At 41.1% G+C, this 19,266-nt stretch overlaps 1 protein-coding gene across 1 annotated transcript in view; it reads left to right on the forward strand.

Moving 5' to 3' along the window:
- The first annotated feature begins 8,665 nt into the window (after nt 1-8,665).
- LOC133651467 (neurexophilin-1) overlaps nt 8,666-19,266 on the forward strand; it is a 58,158-nt gene continuing 47,557 nt past the window's right edge. Inside the window, exon 1 of the mRNA XM_062049416.1 lies at nt 8,666-9,048. Within this exon, the coding sequence (XP_061905400.1) occupies nt 8,995-9,048 (54 nt within the window). The 5' untranslated portion in view covers nt 8,666-8,994. The remainder of the gene's footprint in view (nt 9,049-19,266) is intronic.

Consider the following 19,266-nt stretch of genomic DNA (forward strand, 5'->3'; position numbering starts at 1 on the left):
GCACATCTGATCTAAATGGAACAAATCTGAAATGTGGGATCATTTTGATCTGATAGCGCCAAATATGATAGATGTTCTTCTTTATGGTTAATGGGTTATACTCGTATAGCGTTTTTCTACCCTCAATGTACTCAAAGCGCTTCGACACTATTTCCACATTCACCCATTCACACACACCTTCACACACTGATGGCGGGAACTGCCATGCAAGGCGCTAACCACGACCCATCAGGAGCAAAGATGAAGTGTCTTGCTCAAGGACACAACGGACGTGACTAGGTTGGTAGAAGCTGGGGATCGAACCAGGAACCCTCAGGTTGCTGGCAAAGCCGTTCCCGTTGACTTTCTGCACAGCTATTCTTAAACAAAACTAAAACAATACAATATTAATATATTTTATTTTGTCACATTTGAGCAAAATGGAAAGCCTTAGAAATTCTTAGCGTTGGACTTGGTTCTCTTCGAAGAAGACACACACAATAAATGTGCCCTGTGTTTTGAATCTTTTGCGCATACATACGCATTGTATTGCATTTAGGCTTTGGAGGAAGAAGTACCAGGTGCAGAAAGCAAGAGCGGACACGCGTCAAGTTAACTTTCAGTTTGGATCTCTGCCAAGTCAAAGCTGCAACACGGACACAAGGATCCATATTAGCGATTGTTCCAACCTCTGTACAGCTCGCTTTGCTCTCCCTCGAAATGTTTTATTCTATACGTTTGGACGGATTTTTGAGGCCCTTTAACATGCACGAAAAGTTCCCATATTTTGCAGGTGCGTCAGGTATGCCAAACAATTCATGGAAAAGCTGGTTACAAGGGAAAAATTGGATATGAAGGCCAGCATGGACAAATAGAACAGACAAGCCATTGTAATGTCTGCTCGCGGAAAAACAAAAATCCTAATCTACGATTTGGACTCCCTCGAATGGCCTTGACGCTGCAACAACAGGAGCATGCTGTTCTGAAAATATCCCCGAGGACACCTCAATGATGGACGCTTTTGACCTCCCTCCCTCACTCCCTCCTCAACGACACCTGGAGTCGAACTTTTGCTTGCATGCAGAATGGCCCCAGGCCTATGGACACTACATCAACACACCCAGGACAATGGGCATATACACACACACACACCCACCCCACGCCTTCACCAACGCTTGATTCCCCTTCGGGGTGATGGACGGCTGGCAGCGCTTCATAGCAGCAGTCCCCCCCCTCTCTGTTGCGAGTTGTCGTGATTAAATGTAACATGTTTATGTGTGCATGGCATGGAGGTTTTTTCCCACTCCAGACTAGACCCCCTTAGGAGCCCAGTCTAGATTGTATTTTTTTACTCATCTTCTTCCCCAGCGTTTTACCTTTTTCCCCACCTTTTACGGGGCGCCTCGTGGCGACCCATCAGCGTTCCTGTTCTGTAACCCTGTACACTGTTTGTTTGTCTAATCTTGAACGGGTTTGTGCTGAAAACAGAGTTTTGTTGTACTTGTTGCAATGACAATAAAGACCTATCCTATCCTATCCAATTCAATACTTTCGGGGTCTTGAAAATGACATTTCAAAAGCGGCTCTAGCGCCACCTTTAAAATGAGGAAAAAATTAGCCCATCATACCAGTTTCGCGTAAACCGCAGGAGACGTCTTTCATGACGGGACACACATACGAATCTCAGGAACCCATACCTGAAAACCAACAGGAAGTCGGCCATATTGGTTTTCGTCTTCCATTTCTCTGTGAAAAAAAGGGGTGGTACTTTAACAAACAAGTCCAAGGGACTTTGATCAAAAGAGTCACGGTTAAAATTACAGACACTACACTTATGGGCAATGATACATTTCAAAATAAAATGTGGGCGTGGTATGGCGCCAAACTTTGCTTTGATGGGTTTTGGCCATTTTTTCGGTTATCGCCCCCTTGCGATGAAAACATATAACATCTTCCTTAAAAACCTCTAAAGGCTTAGTTGGCCACATGCGTGGACAGCACCTTTTAGTTCTTATTTCCAAAATTGTGTACACTACTGAATTGGGGTCTTATGGCCCTTATGTGGACACTTATACTGCCATCTAGTGGTGTCAGAAGAGTGTAACATACAATGGAATTTTGGAAAAAAAAGTGTAAAAATAAGAATTACCATGTCACTAAACATGAAGTACACATTTGTGTACTTATGGACTAAGTACATCATATAAAAAGATGATTCTTAGTTTTTATTCTAATTAGGGTCCAATAAGCCCAAATAGCAAAAACAAATAAAAAAAGCATGTAAACAAACAGCTTGGGCCTTAAGAGGTTAAATATGCTCCGATCTTTCAGACATTTTTGATGGTGGGTCGGGGTGTTGGGTGGGATGCAACTGCATGACTATTGCAGGGCCTTTATCGCCTCCTTGTGGTGAAAACCTATAAAACTAATAACCTATAAAACTAATAACTTCCTTACACATGCTCGATGGCGAGTCAGGGTGTCGGTTGGAACGTGACCGCGAGCGTCTGTCATGATCCATGTCCCGGATCATGTTTTATGTTCTGTTAGTTTTGGACTTCGTAGTTCCTGTTTTTTGTGCACCCTTGTTTGTTTAACTTACCATGGTTACTTATTCTTTCTACCTGCCTCTGATTAGTGTTCGCCCGCTCACCTGCTGCCTGAGCACTAATCAGAGGCATTATTTAAACCTGCCTTGCCCTCTAGTCAGGGCTGGAGTATTGTTTGTTGTATGCTGTGGACTCCCTGTTTCATGCAATGCTCTGCTCATGCTTGTTTTCTGGAGATACCATAGTTCACGCTGATGATTTCATGCTTAGTTCATGCTGCTCGTGCCTTGCCAAGTAAGTTTTGTTTATTTATGCCACAGTTAGCGACTTTTTGTTTCATGTCCATAGTTCAGGCTAAGTGTTAGCTTTTGTTTTCTGCGTTAAGTTGTGCCTTTGCCTTGTGCGCCTTTTTGTTTTTCACCTTTTTTTGAACATTAAAACCATGTTTTCTTGTACACCGCCTGTCTTCTCTACATCTTGGGGTTCGTCACCTCCACATCATGACAGCGTCATGAGTGCCGGCCGACTCGCGTGAACCTCGCGGTGCAACGGGGGCGAGGGTGTGTTCAACACTGCTGGCAGCTTTAATGCTATTTGTACTCACTCCTTGTTTAAGAATCCATGTGTTAAACTTCAATTCTCGTCACCTCTCATCATTTTAGACAGCGTTAGAATAAAAAGATCTGGGTGGACTCTCCATTCCTAAAGGGAGGGTCCCAATAATTCGTTAACTAAATCAAATATGGTGACTTTTTTTTTAATCCAGCAGATGGCGCCCTAATGAGACAACATCACAGCCTCGGCGCAGTGTCAATACTGACAGTGAGTGTGCCATACACTCTTTTATCCTTTATCCTACAGCTTCATCCTAACAAGACATGTTGGAAAATTGTATGCTTCCAACTTTGTGGGAAAACTTTCGGTGAACACTGGACACACAAAGCAAGGTTCATAAAGTCAACGCTGGAAAAGTTTGTGTTTTTTGGAAATCCTCGCCATTGAACAAATATTCATACTTTCTTTAAGTGTGTTTCAGACCCACAAACGCTGGTTGAGTAACAACAATATGAACGTTGCACGGAAAATTTCTCTGCCAGTTTCTGCATCCCACAGGGATTCTTCTTTTGTGTTTCTGCACCTGCGGTTCCCACACAAGGTTGCAACATTGTTTGTCAACACTGTCTGCTCTCATTTTCTCGCACAATTGACCCTCTGATGTTCTGTGTACCTACACCCTGTCCTCCTCCTGTCTCGGCCTGCTGTGTGTGTGTGTGTGTGTGTGTGTGTGTGTGTGTGGTACACAGAACATCAATTTCCACGCTTCTATTAACTCCGGGTCCAGTGAACCCGGACATCTTATATGTAATAGAAATGTGCAGGGGGGGGGTGTATGCTGTGTGGTCATTAAATATGTATTCTGATATATGTTTGTGGGGAGGCGTGGCCTGCGGACCTGCAGCAAAGCGGGGTGTGCCAGGACCGGCTTCGAGATCAGCGACAAGTGCGTAGATGACCCAGCTGAGAGTGTTTGTCTGATCCCCTGTCGCTCTGTTAAAGGCAGCAGTCGAGAAGGAGAGAGACAGTTGTTGATGGTGGAACAGGAGAACGAGCACAAACGAGAGTGAGAGCGAGAAGGACAGAACTGACACGCAACCCAATGACTGAAAAAGGACACAAAGAACATTTATTGCAAAATAAATCATTGTTCACAAAGATGAACGAGGCTGTCATGTCCAATGACTCACTATGTTCTCTGCTCGCTGTACATATCCTACCAAGTCAGACCTACACTGTTTCAATGCCCATTTCTCTGATGATGCAATTGTTGATGACTGAGTGAGGTGCTGTTATCAACCAAACCTTCCTCATCCCACCCCCCGGATTGTAAATAATGTAAATAATTCAATGTATGTACTCTGATGATTAACTTGTGTGATGACTGTATTATGATGATAGAATATATTTGTACCATGAATTGATTACGTGGACCCCGACTTAAACAAGTTCAAAAACGTATTCGGGTTAGGGATGTCCGATAATGGCTTTTTGCCGATATCCGATATTCCGATATTGTTCAACTCTTTAATTACCGATACCGATATCAACCGATACTGATATATACAGTCGTGGAATTAACACATTATGCCTAATTTGGGGGAGGGAGGTTTTTTGGGTCGGTGTACTAAACCTGATACCGATAATAAAAAAAACGATACCGATATTTCCCGATATTACATTTTAAAGCATTTATCGGCCGCTAATATTGGACATCTCTAATTCGGGTGTTACCATTTAGTGGTCAATTGTACGGAATATGTGCTTCACTGTGCAATCTACTAATAAAAGTTTCAACCAATCAATCAAAAACCAAGGAACCTGGAGGCGCGAGACCTCCACAATGTTCTTCACAGAAAATGAGCCAAAGTCAGTGATTATCAGTTTGAAAAATTAATTAATTGTATCATTTTTCTTTTAATAAAAAATTAAAACGGGTCCCGCAGACCCGAACACTAGTGATGGGTGCGGCGACACCGATGCATCGGCGCATGCGTCGAGCTCATAGAGCAAAACCCTGTGTCGGTGCGCGTACCGCTTTTAGAAAGTCACGTGACCGATCATGAGCTGTTTCGGTCACGTGACCGATACGCGAACTGTGTCGCACTGACGCCTCCTCTGTGCCCTGTGAGCGGGTCTTTTCTACAGCCGGAGAAATAATAACTAAGAGAAATCGTCTTAAATGGAATACTTTGGAAAAACTGTTTTTTTTTAATAAAAATGTGTAAAAAAATAAAATAAAAAATAAAAATCCCAGTCCACAAGCATCCTCATTCACAACACGTTCTCTTAGATTTCCATGCTATGATACATGTTCACATTTATTGACTGTATCTAAAAAAGATTAAAATATATTTGTATTTAAATGAAAATATAAGTGAAATACAATGACTTGGTTTATATTATTGTATATACTAGGTCATAAAATCAGTGTCAGTTGAGTCGGTCCATAGGTTGCCTGTAGGGATTTTTAATGTCCAGCAGATGTCAGGATTTAGTGACACAGTATCGACACAGTATCAATACAGTTTTGCAATGTGTCGAAACGCTTCATGACAACTCATCAACCCATCACTACGGCGAACACCACACAAGGGTTAAAGGCCTACTGAAACCCACTACTACCGACCACGCAGTCTGATAGTTTATATATCAATGATGAAATCTTAACATTGTAACACATGCCAATACGGCCGGGTTAACTTATAAAGTGCAATTTTAAATTTCCCGTGAAACTTCCGGTTGAAAACGTCTCGGTATGATGAGGTTTGCGCGTGACGTCACGTAGTGAACGGAAGTATTCGGACCCCATTGGATCCAATACAAAAAGCTCTGTTTTCATCTCAAAATTCCACAGTATCCTGGACATCTGTGTTGGTGAATCTTTTGCAATTTGTTTAATGAACAATGAAGACTGCAAAGAAGAAAGCTGTAGGTGGGATCCGTGTATTAGCGGATGGCTGCAGCAACACAACCAGGAGGACTTTGAGATGGATAGCAGACGCGCTATCCAACGCTAGCCGCCGACCGCATCGATGATCGGGTGAAGTCCTTCGTCGCTCTGTCGATCGCTGGAACGCAGGTGAGCACGGGTGTTGATGAGCAGATGAGGGCTGGCTGGCGTAGGTGGATAGCTAATGTTTTTAGCATAGCTCTGTGTGGTCCCGTAGCTAAGTTAGCTTCATTGGTGTCGTTAGCAACAGCATTGTTAAGCTTTGCCAGGCTGGAAAGCATTAACCGTGTAGTTACAGGTTCATGGTTTAATAGTATTGTTGATTTTCTGTCTATCCTTCCAGTCAGGGGTTTATTTCTTTTGTTTCTATCTGCAGTTAAGCCCGATGCTATCACGTTAGCTCCGTAGCTAAAGAGCTTCGCCGATATATTGTCGTGGAGATAAAAGTCACTGTGAATTCCCATTTCGCGTTCTCGACTCTCATTTTCAACAGGATATAGTATCCGAGGTGGTTTAAAATACAAGTCCGTGATCCACAATAGAAAAAGGACAAAGTGTGTAATCCAATGAACCCTTGTACCTAAGTTACGGTCAGAGCGAAAAAAGATACGTCCTGCAATGCACTCTAGTCCTTCACTCTCATGTTCCTCATCCACAAATCTTTCATCCTCGCTCAAATTAATGGGGTAATCGTCGCTTTCTCGGTCCGAATCGCTCTCGCTGCTGGTGTAAACAATGGGGAAATGTGAGGAGCCTTTCAACCTGCTACGTCACGCTACTTCCGGTACAGGCGAGGCTTTTTTTTTTATCAGCGACCAAAACTTTATCGTCGATGTTCTCTACTAAATCCTTTCAGCAAAAATATGGCAATATCGCGAAATGATCGAGTATGACACATAGAATGGATCTGCTATCCCCGTTTGAATAAAAAAAATTCATTTCAGTAGGCATTTAATCAAAAATGTCTCAAAGCTATCCATCCACTTGGGTAAAACAGAATCCATCCTGTTTGGGTCCCACATCAACCTTAAGAAAGTCAATGACTTCACCATAAAAGTAGGTGACAGTGTCATCACCAGGAAAGATGAGGTCACCTACCTAGGTTCCATTCTAGAGGCTAACCTTTCCTGTGACAAAATGGCAACCAAGGTAATCAAAAAGGTTAACCAACGAACGAGATTTCTCTACAGAATTTCCTCTCTGGTCAACAAAAGCACCTTGAGGATTCTGGCGGGAACTCTCATTCAACCCTTTTTCGATTACGCATGCACCTCCTGGTACCCTAGCACCTCCAAAACCCTCAAATCTAAACTCCAAACATCTCAGAACAAGCTAGTCAGGTTACTTCTAGACCTCCACCCCAGATCCCACCTCACTCCTACCCACTTCTCTAAAGTGGGCTGGCTCAAGGTGGAGGACAGAGTTAAACAACTTGCACTGAGCCTAGTCTATAAAATCCGCTACACCTCCCTGATACCGAAGTACATGTCAAACTACTTCCTTAACGTAAATGACCGCCATAACCACAACACCAGGGGGTGCTCCACTAACCACGTTAAACCCAGATTCCGAACTAACAAAGGTCTTAACTCATTCTCTTTCTATGCCACATCAATGTGGAATGCGCTCCCAACAGGTATAAAAGAAAGGGCATCTCTATCCTCCTTCAAAACCGCAATAAAAGTTCACCTCCAGGCAGCTACAACCCTAAACTAACACCCTCCCCGGATTGCTAATAATCAAATGTAAACAATCAAATGCAGATACTTTTTCTTTTTCTTATGCCTTCTGATCTCTCTCTCTCTCTCTCTCTCTATGTCCACTACTTGATGTCCATACCCCCCCCCCCTCCACACCCCTGATTGTAAATAATGTAAATAATTCAATGTGATTATCTTGTGTGATGACTGTATTATGATGATAGTATATATGATAATATATATCTCTATCATGAATCAATTTAAGTGGACCCCGACTTAAACAAGTTGAAAAACTTATTCGGGTGTTACCATTTAGTGGTCAATTGTACGGAATATGTACTTCACTGTGCAACCTACTAATAAAAGTCTCAATCAATCAATCAATCAATCAAAGGGCTGCACACGCCACAACAACATCAGCGAGGCATAGTTGGCACAATTTAAAAAAGTTTGCAAACGGAGGGTTCTATTGTTGTACTTCCACAGCATTCGGTCTATACTTCACATTTTGGTCACATTTGATGAGGGTCATTACATTTAACCACATGGATGCCACCAGCTGGATTAGAGGCGTCACAAATGTTTGAAAAGGGAGCGCAGACATTGTGCCTTGTGTTGCATTTGGAATGAACGTGAGAAAGTAGGTGAACGAGAGAGAGAGAGAGAGAGAGAGAGAGAGAGAGAGAGAGAGAGAGAGAGAGCGAGAGAGAGAGAGAGAGAGATGAAAAGGGGGAGGGAGGATGAGAGGAGTGGAGAGAAATGAGACCAGAGAAGATGAGAGAGAGAGGGAGAGACAGAGGGAGGGAGGGGGAGAGTTGTTAAAACGTGAGCTGGCTCCTCTCAAGCTCGGCAGTGTTGAGTCCGAGCAGGAGGCTACAGCTCCATCTTACCTGGGAGCACGCGTGTGTAGACCCTAATGGCATCTGGCCTGAACTCCTGCATGGATGATAACTCGCCACTCACGGAATTCACCCCCACGCAGGTGATTTGACTTTCCCCCCCAAACAAGGACAAGAAGGCGGAGGAGGGAGGAAGCCCAGGTGGCCCCGGAATCGGACATGGGACCGCACGCCGCGCGGGAGGGCTCGCTGGTGGGAGGCGGAAGAAGGCGTTCCTGAAGAAGACGCGGGAGTTTATGGTTATTTTTTTTTTTTTGCTGTAGTATTTTTGTTGTTGTTGTTGTTGTTGTTTCTTAATTAGGGAAGTTGGGGGCGAGGGTGGGCGAGTTGTGGCTTTTTTTTTTTGACGCGGCGGAACGATGCGCCCCGACCGCCGCTTCATCCTGCTGCTCCTCAACGGAACTGCTTGTTTGGTAAGGACGCGTCTCAAGTCGGACAAAGTCACATGTCACACATCACACGGAAACTCATTAAAAAGACTTCAAAAGTGGCGGAAAAAAGACCACTTTTTTTTTTTCTTTTTTTTTTTTTTTCGCCTCATGGTTCACGCACTGTGACAATTGTTTCATAACACAAGTGACTTTACTATGTCACCGCCTCAGGTGAAATATTACTTCATACATGCACTTTAAAGGAGCTGGAACTGACATTAAAATCCCACTCCGTGTGCACTCAAAAATGTGGCATTTTCCTGCACTCGAACACACCACAGGCTGCTGGTAATGATGATGTAATGCTTTGATAATTACAAGATGGCAATTGTTACCCATAATGACAATGATAATAATAAGAGTTGCACTAAAGGAGTAACCGAGTGGACCAATGGGTCGCTTTCCGGCATGGATAATCAAAAAATGTTTGATGATTAATCAGGAATATTTATAATAAAAACATTTTTTATGTCCATATCACACAAAAACTCCCCCAAAATGTAAAACCTCTCACATGCTTTTGTTCGCCTTTCATGTGTGCTTGCCAAACACACACACACACACACACACACACACACACACACACACACACACACACACACACACACACACACACACACACACACACACACACACACACACACACACACACTGCCTTTAATGAGGAATCAGCTTTTTAATTCACACGAGGGAAGTTGAAAACATCCTCCTCCTGCTCGGAAGCCCTCGGGCAGAGCTGGCTCATTACGGTGTTGGGGGATGAGGAGGGGGAGAGGGGGTGGGGGGTATACGGGTGATGCAAATATTAAAAAATATTCAGGTAGAAAGTGAGTGTTTGTTTGATGTCTTCGGAGAGGCCTCCTGACATGCTGGCTCGGGAACAAACGGCCCCTTATATGGTGGTATAGACCCCCCTTATATGGTGATATCGACCCCCCTTATTGGTGTTATAGACCCCCCTTATATGGTGGTATAAACCCCCTTATTAGTGACATTGACCCCCCTTATTGGTGTTATAGACCCCCTTATATGGTGGTATAAACCCCCTTATTAGTGATATTGACCCCCCTTATTGGTGTTATAGACCCCCTTATATGGTGGTATAAACCCCCTTATTAGTGATATTGACCCCCCTTATTGGTGGTATAGACCCCCTTATATGATGGTATAGACCCCCTTATTAGTGATATTGACCCCCCTTATTGATGGTATAGAGTCCATAGGCGGCGATCTACATTTCTGCCAGTGGGTGCTCGTGTGTGTGTAGTGTTGTCCCGATAACCAATATTTTGGTACCGATAACGGTACCAAAAGTTTTTCGGTACTTTTCTAAATAAAGGTGACCACAAAAAATGTCATTATTGGCTTTATTTTAACAAAAAAATCTTGGGGTATTTTAAACATATGTTATTATTGCAATGTTGCCCTTAAATAAAATAGTGAACATACAAAACAACTTGTCTTTTAGTAGTAGGTAAACAAACAAAGACTCCTAATTAGTCTGCTGACATATGCAGTGATATATTGTGTCATTTTGCAATCTATTATTTTGTCAAAATTATAAAGGACAAGTGGTAGAAAAGGAACTATTAATTTACTTATATCTGCTTATACTTTGTCTTTTAACATGTTCTATCTACACTTCTGTTAAAATGTAATAATCACTTATTCTTCTGTTGTTTGATACTTTACATTAGTTTTGGATGATACCACAAATTTGGGTATCGATCCGATACCAAGTAGTTACAGGATCATACATTGGTCATATTCAAAGTCCTCATGTGTCCAAGGACATATTTCCCGAGTTTATAAATATAATATAAGATTTTGTGATGTCAAAAAATGTCAATGTAATCATAGTAGTATCGACTAGATACGCTTTTGTACGTGGTATCATTACAGTGGATGTTAGGTGTAGTTCCACCAATGGTGTTTGTTTACATTGTAGCTTCCCGGAAGAGTTGGTGCTGCAGTGAATTCTGGAAATGTGTTCTGTAGTGTTTATGTTGTGTTGCGGTGCAAATATTCTTCGAAAATGTGTTTGTCATCGTTGTTTAGTGTGGCTCCACTATATGGCACATGTTTATGACAGTGTTGGCGTTGTTCATACTTCCACCCTTAGTGTGACATGTGTGGCCGTTGAGTAAGTATGCGCTTCATTCGCTGGTGTGTGAGTACAAAGTCTAGATGATTGCGTCATCAGTTCATTATCGGGCACATTGGTTAAGGTTTGTCAATTATAGACTATATGAATTGTGACTTTTTTTATTATGTAAAACGGACCAAACTCGTCACAAAATTACCAACAACAAGATTGATTTTTCAAAAATGGTTTTAAAGATTGAAAGTTGCCACCAATCCCACGTGGGTGGGATCGGCGCCTACGGTATAGACCCCCCTTATTTGATGATATCAACCCCCTTTGTTGGTGGGTTAGACTGGAGGCTGAATCCAAAGATGGAGGATTGTTTGTGCGAGTGTGTTGACACGCGTGCGGGATAATAGGATTAACACTCTGGGCTTCTTGCGACATCGCCCACTTGCTCTTATTATGAAATTAACTTCTTTTCTTTTCTCCTCATGTATGCAAGGGAGCGAAGGAACAGTCCCCCAGCAGGGCATCATGGGTAATTCATTAACCCTGGTGACATTGATCAATTATACAGCAATTAATGAATCGGGAGAGTTTTAACCCAAAACAAAAAAAAAGAAGCGTAATTAACACACAGGCCGATTTGAAAATTCAATCATGGGGTGACTTTTTGTTGCAACGGCGCGCAAATCCCAGGGAGCTTTGAGTGGTCTCCCGGGGACCTTCTGCAAACGGCCGCATATCCACTCACTAGCAGAGCACTTCATTAGGTACACGTGCACGATGACGTCTCAGTGCAACAGCAGCTTCATTCGCATTATAATGGTCAGTTTTGGAGTATTCTTTTATTGTCTTGCTTTCCTTCATATTATTATTGAGCTCTTCAAAAAGTGAAGTTTTTATTTTATTTTCCTTACTATAAAGCGCCCACTAAATTTTTTGAAAACATTTATTTTCCATATGTTAGCCGCACCAGACTATGAATTGCAGATCTATACATTGTGAAATTAGTTACTTACACAGAAATATTTTTAAAATATTTATTTACATACCTTAATTGTTTCCAAACGGTGTCTGTAACGCGGCAGTAAAACGGCTGATCAAACAAAACAGAAGTCATCTTAATGGACCCACTGGCTGCAGAAGTTAGCTCTCCAATCAGCTAAACAGACTCAATAACTCCACGATGATGTTTTGGTAAATTTACAAAAAATAAAGTAAATGCAAACATAAACTAGCTGCTCGCTAATAACTAGGTTCCGTCCAGTCTCTTTCCATTGTTGAGCCACTAAAAAAGACCTGTTTCTCAGCTGTGGTCTGCATGGGCCGCAGTGGTACCCAGTTGTAATACACTTTTCCACCACTTGTGGCAGTAATGACAATATCAAACAAACAAAAGAAGTCTGGCGCTACAGTCACAGACGTTTAAGCGCACAAATTATGACTAAAGCGAAGCTGTATTTTTAGTTGCACTATGATTTTATTTACAGTTCAGTATAAAAACACATTCACTAACATTTTGTTTATTTATTTGAGCACAACATAATTACCCTATTATTGTATTTTCCAGACTACAGAGTGCATCGGTATATGAGCCGCACCCACTATTTTCGAAGGAAAACATGTTTTTCCATATATTAGGATTATGAGCTGCAGATATATACGTTGTGACATGATTTATTTGCACAGAAAGATTTTGTAAATGTTTATTTACATACCTTGATTTTTTCCAAACGGTGTCTGTAACACGGCAGTAAAACGGCTGATCAAACAAAACAGAAGTCATCGTCATTGACCCACTAGCTGCGGAAGCTAGCTCTCCAATCAGCTAAAAAAACAGACTCAATAACTCCACGGTGACGTTTTGATAAATTTAGGGAAAATTAAGTATATACAGTGTTCCCTCGCTACAACACGGTTCACTTTACGCGGTAGATTTCGTGTGTGTGTGTGTGTGTAATTTTTTTACAGTGTTGCATGCTTTTTTTTTTTTTTTACAGCGTATGAATGTGCATTGTGTTTTGCGTCCTGATTCGCAGAGGGACTGTAGACCATTGTCAATCTTCTCCATGCCATGTGTCCTGTACAGTACAGAATGCGTTCAGTTTGCCTAATTTACTAAATTGTTTGACGCGAGTATATACTGTACAGCACTGTAAATAAAAAAAACATATAAATAAAAAAAACAACCGAAAACAAAAAAACAATGAAAAAAAGAACATCCTGTAAATGGAAACACATAATGTAAACAAAACAAAAAAAATTGAACGAAAACATATAAAAAAGGAAAAAAAACAAAAAAAAAAAACTTGCAAACGAAAAAACATGCACAGTAAATGAAAAAAAAAAATCCTGTAAATGAAAAAACAATGTAAACAAAAATAAAATATATTGAACAAAAAATATAAAAAAACAAAAAATAAAAAACAAAAATAAAAAACTTGCAAACGAAAAAACATGCACAGTAAATGAAAAAAAAACATCCTGTAAATGAAAAAACAATGTAAACAAAAATAAAATCTATTGAACAAAAAATATAAAAAACTGAAAAAATAAAAATATAAAAATATAAAAAAATTAAAATTAAAAAAACAACTGAAAACGAAAAAACATGCACAGTAAATGAAAAAAAACATCCTGTAAATGAAAACACACAATGTAAACAAAAATATATATATATTGAACGAAAACATATAAAAAACGAAAAAAATAAAAAACAACAACTTGCAAACGAAAAAACATGCACAGTAAATGAAAAAAAAAAATCCTGTAAATGAAAAAACAATGTAAACAAAATTAAAATATATTGAACAAAAAAATATAAAAAAACTGAAAAAATAAAAATAAAAAAAAACAACCTGTAAATGAAAAAACATGCACAGTAAATGAAAAAAAAGCATCCTGTAAATGACAAAACGTAATGTAAACAAAAAGAAAATATATTGAACGAAAACATTAAAAAACGGAAAAAAATAATAATAAAAAAACAACCTGCAAACAAAAAAACATGCACAGTAAATGGAAACAAAAAACATCCTGTAAATGAAAAAACAATGTAAACAAAAAATATATCTAATGAATGAAAACACATGAACGAGAAAAAAAAAATCAACTTCTACTACATGGATTTCACTTATATGGAACGTAACCCCAGCGTTAAACGAGGGAACACTACATATATATTTTAAGATAAAACAACTTTTCTGAGCTGAAGCTTCTTTCGATAACATCTACAAAAGCTAAATTTTCCCAGGCCTCTCTAAACCTTGAACACATCTCTCCTGTAAAACGTCATTGACTGTTGTCTATTCTCCCGCCCGCAAATTGTCTGATGATTGAGACGTCCTCACCTTGAAAATCTCCACGGCCACACTTCAACAAGTTCATGTCAGGTAACAAAACATGTTAATGTTCACTGGCGCGTTCAAACCCCAACAAGAAAAACTCCCGTCCACGTCCAAGATGTCCAACATAAATTAAGGGACACACATTTAGGGATTTCCCGTTACAATAATCGCCATCTGAGCTAGTTATCACTAATCACTAAATCAAGGGACTACAACATTTTCCAGGCCAAGGTCCCTCAAACAGAGCTGAGAGTTTATATAACTGATTTTATATATCTTGTATAAAATTATGTTTTAAATTTACGTTTTTAACCTCTATATATATATATATATATATATATATATATATATATATATATATATATATATATATATATATATATATTTTTTTTTTTTCAATGATAGGATTATCTCTCCTCTGCTTATGTATCATGCTACAGAACAATATATTTTTCTAATCCAAACATCTATCCATCCATATTCTTCCGCTTATCCGAAGTCCGGTCGCGGGGGCTGTAGCCTAAGCAGAGGAGCCCGACTTCCCTCACTCCCAGCTCTTCCCGGGGTATCCCGAGGCATTCCCAGGCCAGCTAGAAAACATGGCCAGTGGCCTCCTACCAGTTGGGCATGCCCAAAACACCTCGCCAGGGAGGCGTCCGGGGGGCATTCTGACCAGATACCCAAATCTGGTTCCTCTCGAGGTGGAAAAAAAAAATCCAAACATTCCAACACAAACTAGCTGCTCGCTAAGAATTACCTTTCGTCCAGTCTTTCTTTCCATTGTTGAGCCACTAAAAAAGACCTGTTTTTTAGCTGTGGTCTGTGCCTAGTTGTAATACACTTTTTCACCACTTGTGGCAGTAATGACAATATCAAACAAACAAAACAAGTCCACAGCTGAAGTCACAGATGTTTAAGCGCACAAATTATGACTAAAGCGAAGCTATATTTTCAGTTGCGCTATGATTTTATTTACTGTTTAGTTGAAAAACACATTTACTATTATTTAGTTTATTTATTTGAGCACAACATAATTACCCAGCAGGCATAAGACATTAAAACAAGGTTGAGAACTTGTTGAATTAGGTCCTGATGTTGAGCAACTCAAACATAACGTTGAAACAACATGCTTTTTGACAACGTTTAATCAATGTTGGGTTCCTAAGGTGATTTGACCATTGAATTTTGGTCATTTCCCAACCAATATTCTACAACACAAATATGTTGTTTTTTCGTTGCTTTACTACAGTAGCTGTATGTTGAAATGGCGCCGCTCTTTTTATAATTTTAAAAAAAAATTTTTTATTGACATCCAGCATCAGACATTCCTATCCATTAAATCATATTCACATAAATCATATATCTATTGTCTGCCCTAAATTTCAAAATATTTGTGTTTTTATTTAAATGCTGTCACCGCGTAGTAAAGATGCTTGTTGACGTGCGACAGTTGGTTGCATAGATTTCTATGAACGGTACTTCTGTCAACAACAACAACATAGACCAGGGGACGGCAACCCAAAAATGTTGGACCGAAAATCCAAAAAAAAAAAAAAAATCTGTCTGGTGCCACAAAAAATTAAAAGCCTTCTATAAGTCTTATTATGAAGGCAACGCATGACATGTCTATATTAGCTATAATAGCCTATTATCAAAATGACTGTGTCGCAGGCTCAAGCAAATCTTCGTTGACAGAAATGTTGAAATCTATTATTTATTCAACACATTTTTACAACACTCGAAAACATTAGTAAAATGGAGGCTTCTTAGAGGGTGAGATAACTCCTGGAAATTACTGGCTTTTAATGGCCAAAGGTATACAAACGTTTGTAGATGTGTGTGTCCATCTTAAAGGAAACGGTAGGCTGTCTTCTAATGGATTTATTACAATCTTTGCAAGCTGGGTAATGTTCGCTGTGGTCTGGAACAACATGACACACAAACAACTATCAGAAATGTCATGAGACATGCAAATATAAATTGAATTAAGAGGACTTAAAGGAAATTAAATGAGTTCAAATATACCTACAAATGAGGCATAATGATGCAATATGTACATACAGCTAGCCTAAATAGCATGTTAGCATCGATTATCTTGCAGAACTGCAGTGACCAAAGTTCACCTTTGTGCATTAACGCACAGCATAAAGTTAAAGTTAAAGTTAAAGTACCAATGATTGTCACACACACACACTAGGTGTGGTGAAATGTGTCCTCTGCATTTGACCCATCCCCTTGGGGAGCAGTGGGCAGCAGCGGCGCCGCGCCAAATGTTTGGTGGACAAAATGAGACAAAAAAGGAATGGTATAAAACACGTCTTAGAAAGTCGGAGAAAATTGTACGTGTAAACAAACTACGGTGAGTTCAATGACCGCCAAAATTAGTAGGACAAAACGGCGCTCCCCAAATAGTCTCTAACCACTGAAGCATATTTAATACAAACAGTGTGATTTCTAACATTTAGGGAGGTTTGTGTCATGTTTGTCCTCCTACAGAAACCATATTAAAACAGAAAATATATTTTTCCATTTTTCATACATTTTTGAAAAAGCACCTGAGAGCCGCGGGTTGCCGACCCCCGACATAGACAATATGTGCAGCCTCAGCAGTTGGCCAGTAGGAGGCTCATGTCCATAGTGTGTGCACACTCGATGCTAAGACAGTGTTCTCTCTGCTATCGCCAGGGTTACGTTCAAGACTTCCCCTACCTTCTGTTTTTCACAATTTTTTACGAATATCATTTGTATTTAAAGTCTTAAGAAGGCCTTCACACACTTAATACTCTTAAAACACTCCACACACCCGAAACTAGGGGCGTCAAACTCGTTTTCACTGAGGGCCACGTCGCAGTTATGGCTGCCCTCAGAGGGCCGTTTGAAACCGTGAATAATTTATAAATATTCAGCATGCATTTGATTACTATAATTTTTTACTTACACTGTAAAATAATCTTTATATATTGCAGTAAAAAAACGTCAGGTTAGTCGCCACAATTTTACCACAAAATTTACTGTGTTTTTATTTATTTTTTTACAGTAAATTGAAAAACGATAGTATATATATTTTTTTATGGTAAACTTCTGGCAACTGAGCTGACAGTTTTTTTTTTTAACCATAAAACCTTTTGTAATATTTACAACTTGATGGATAATTTGCTGTGAAATTTGAAGTCAAACAAGATATTTATTATTATTATTTAGATTTTAACAACAAGTCTGAAATGTGTGATAGTATTACATTTTTTGTATTATTATTATTATTATTACATGGTAATTGGGATTTGTTATATATTGTATATATTGTGGCAAATGCAAGAAACACAGCGTTGTTTCTTTGAGGTCTTTATTGTAAGACTGCCAACATAAGAATACACAATAAAACACAATATGCACTTTTATAGTGTGCCCAAGAAGGTACATAAAACCACACCCATTCTGCTGAGTGTGAGCATGGTCCTAGTGCCCGCCACACAGCCCCCCCCCCCCCCCCCCCCCCCCCGAACACCCAGACAGCAAGTTATGGGGAAAAAGAAAACCTGTCAGGGGGCCTCACTCGCCTGCTGTAACGGCTACAATGTCCATCCCGCGAAGCGGGTGTGCCTTGTGGAGCAGAACAAACATCAGGGTCCGGGAGAGACGAAAGACATTCAACCCGAACAGATTTTGGGGGGCGACCTCGGCGGGGGACTTGGCCTGGCAGTATCTCTTCACCTGCAACACAATGCGCCGGTTTAAGTCTGTCCAGAGAAACGAATTCCCTGCGCCCCCCATATCCAGCACAAAGTTTTTAGGACCGCGTTCCAGCACCCTAAATGGGCCATCGTAAGGCGGTTGGAGGGGCGAACGGTGGGCGTCGTGACGTACGAAGACAAAACGGGCAGATTTAAGCTCCGATGGCACAAACGACTTAGGGAAACAGTGGTGAATCGGGCCGGGAGCCAAGGACCCCCTCGACAAAAAGGGAAACGGTCGCGGGGTACCACCCTCAGGTAAAAATTCCCCCGGAACGCGTAGTGGCTGACCGAACACCAATTCACCGGGGGCCGCTGCAAGATCCTCTTTAGGGGCTGAGCCCAACCCGAGCATAACCCAAGGTAAACGGTCAATCCAATTGCTATCAACGAGCGCCGCACACAAAGCCGCCTTAAGCGACCGGTGAAAACGGTCACGTAAGCCGTTAGCTTGGGGATGGTAGGCTGTAGTACGGTGCACCTGCACACCCAAGGACTGGGCCAACGCTGACCAAAGCTCCGACACAAACTGGGATCCCCTGTCCGAGGTGATATCAGACGGCGTGCCAAAACGCGCAACCCAGGCTGACAGAAACGCGCGAGCAACGTCTACCGAGGCAGCGGAGGAAAGAGGAACTGCTTCCGGCCATCTGGTGGTGCGATCTACCATCGTTAGCAAATGTGTATAACCCTGCGACGGAGGGAGGGGGCCAACTAAGTCTACATGCACGTGGTCAAACCGCCTGACCGGAATCATAAATGGTTCGAGGGCCGCCTTTGTGTGCCGTGGACCTTGGCGCGCTGACATGCCACGCATGCGGCTGCCCACTGCCTAACATCCTTCCTAAGGCCAGGCCAAACAAACTTGGCACCAACCAACTTGACGGAAGCCCGAACGCCAGGGTGCGACAGGGAGTGTATTGCGTCAAAAACCCGGCGGCGCCAGTCTACCGGGACAACCGGCCGAGGGCGGCCAGTGGAAACATCGCAGAGGAGGGCGGGACCGCCATCCTGAACTACCACCTCCTCG

Source organism: Entelurus aequoreus, linkage group LG06, assembly GCF_033978785.1.
Source record: "Entelurus aequoreus isolate RoL-2023_Sb linkage group LG06, RoL_Eaeq_v1.1, whole genome shotgun sequence".
NCBI lineage: Eukaryota > Metazoa > Chordata > Actinopteri > Syngnathiformes > Syngnathidae > Entelurus > Entelurus aequoreus.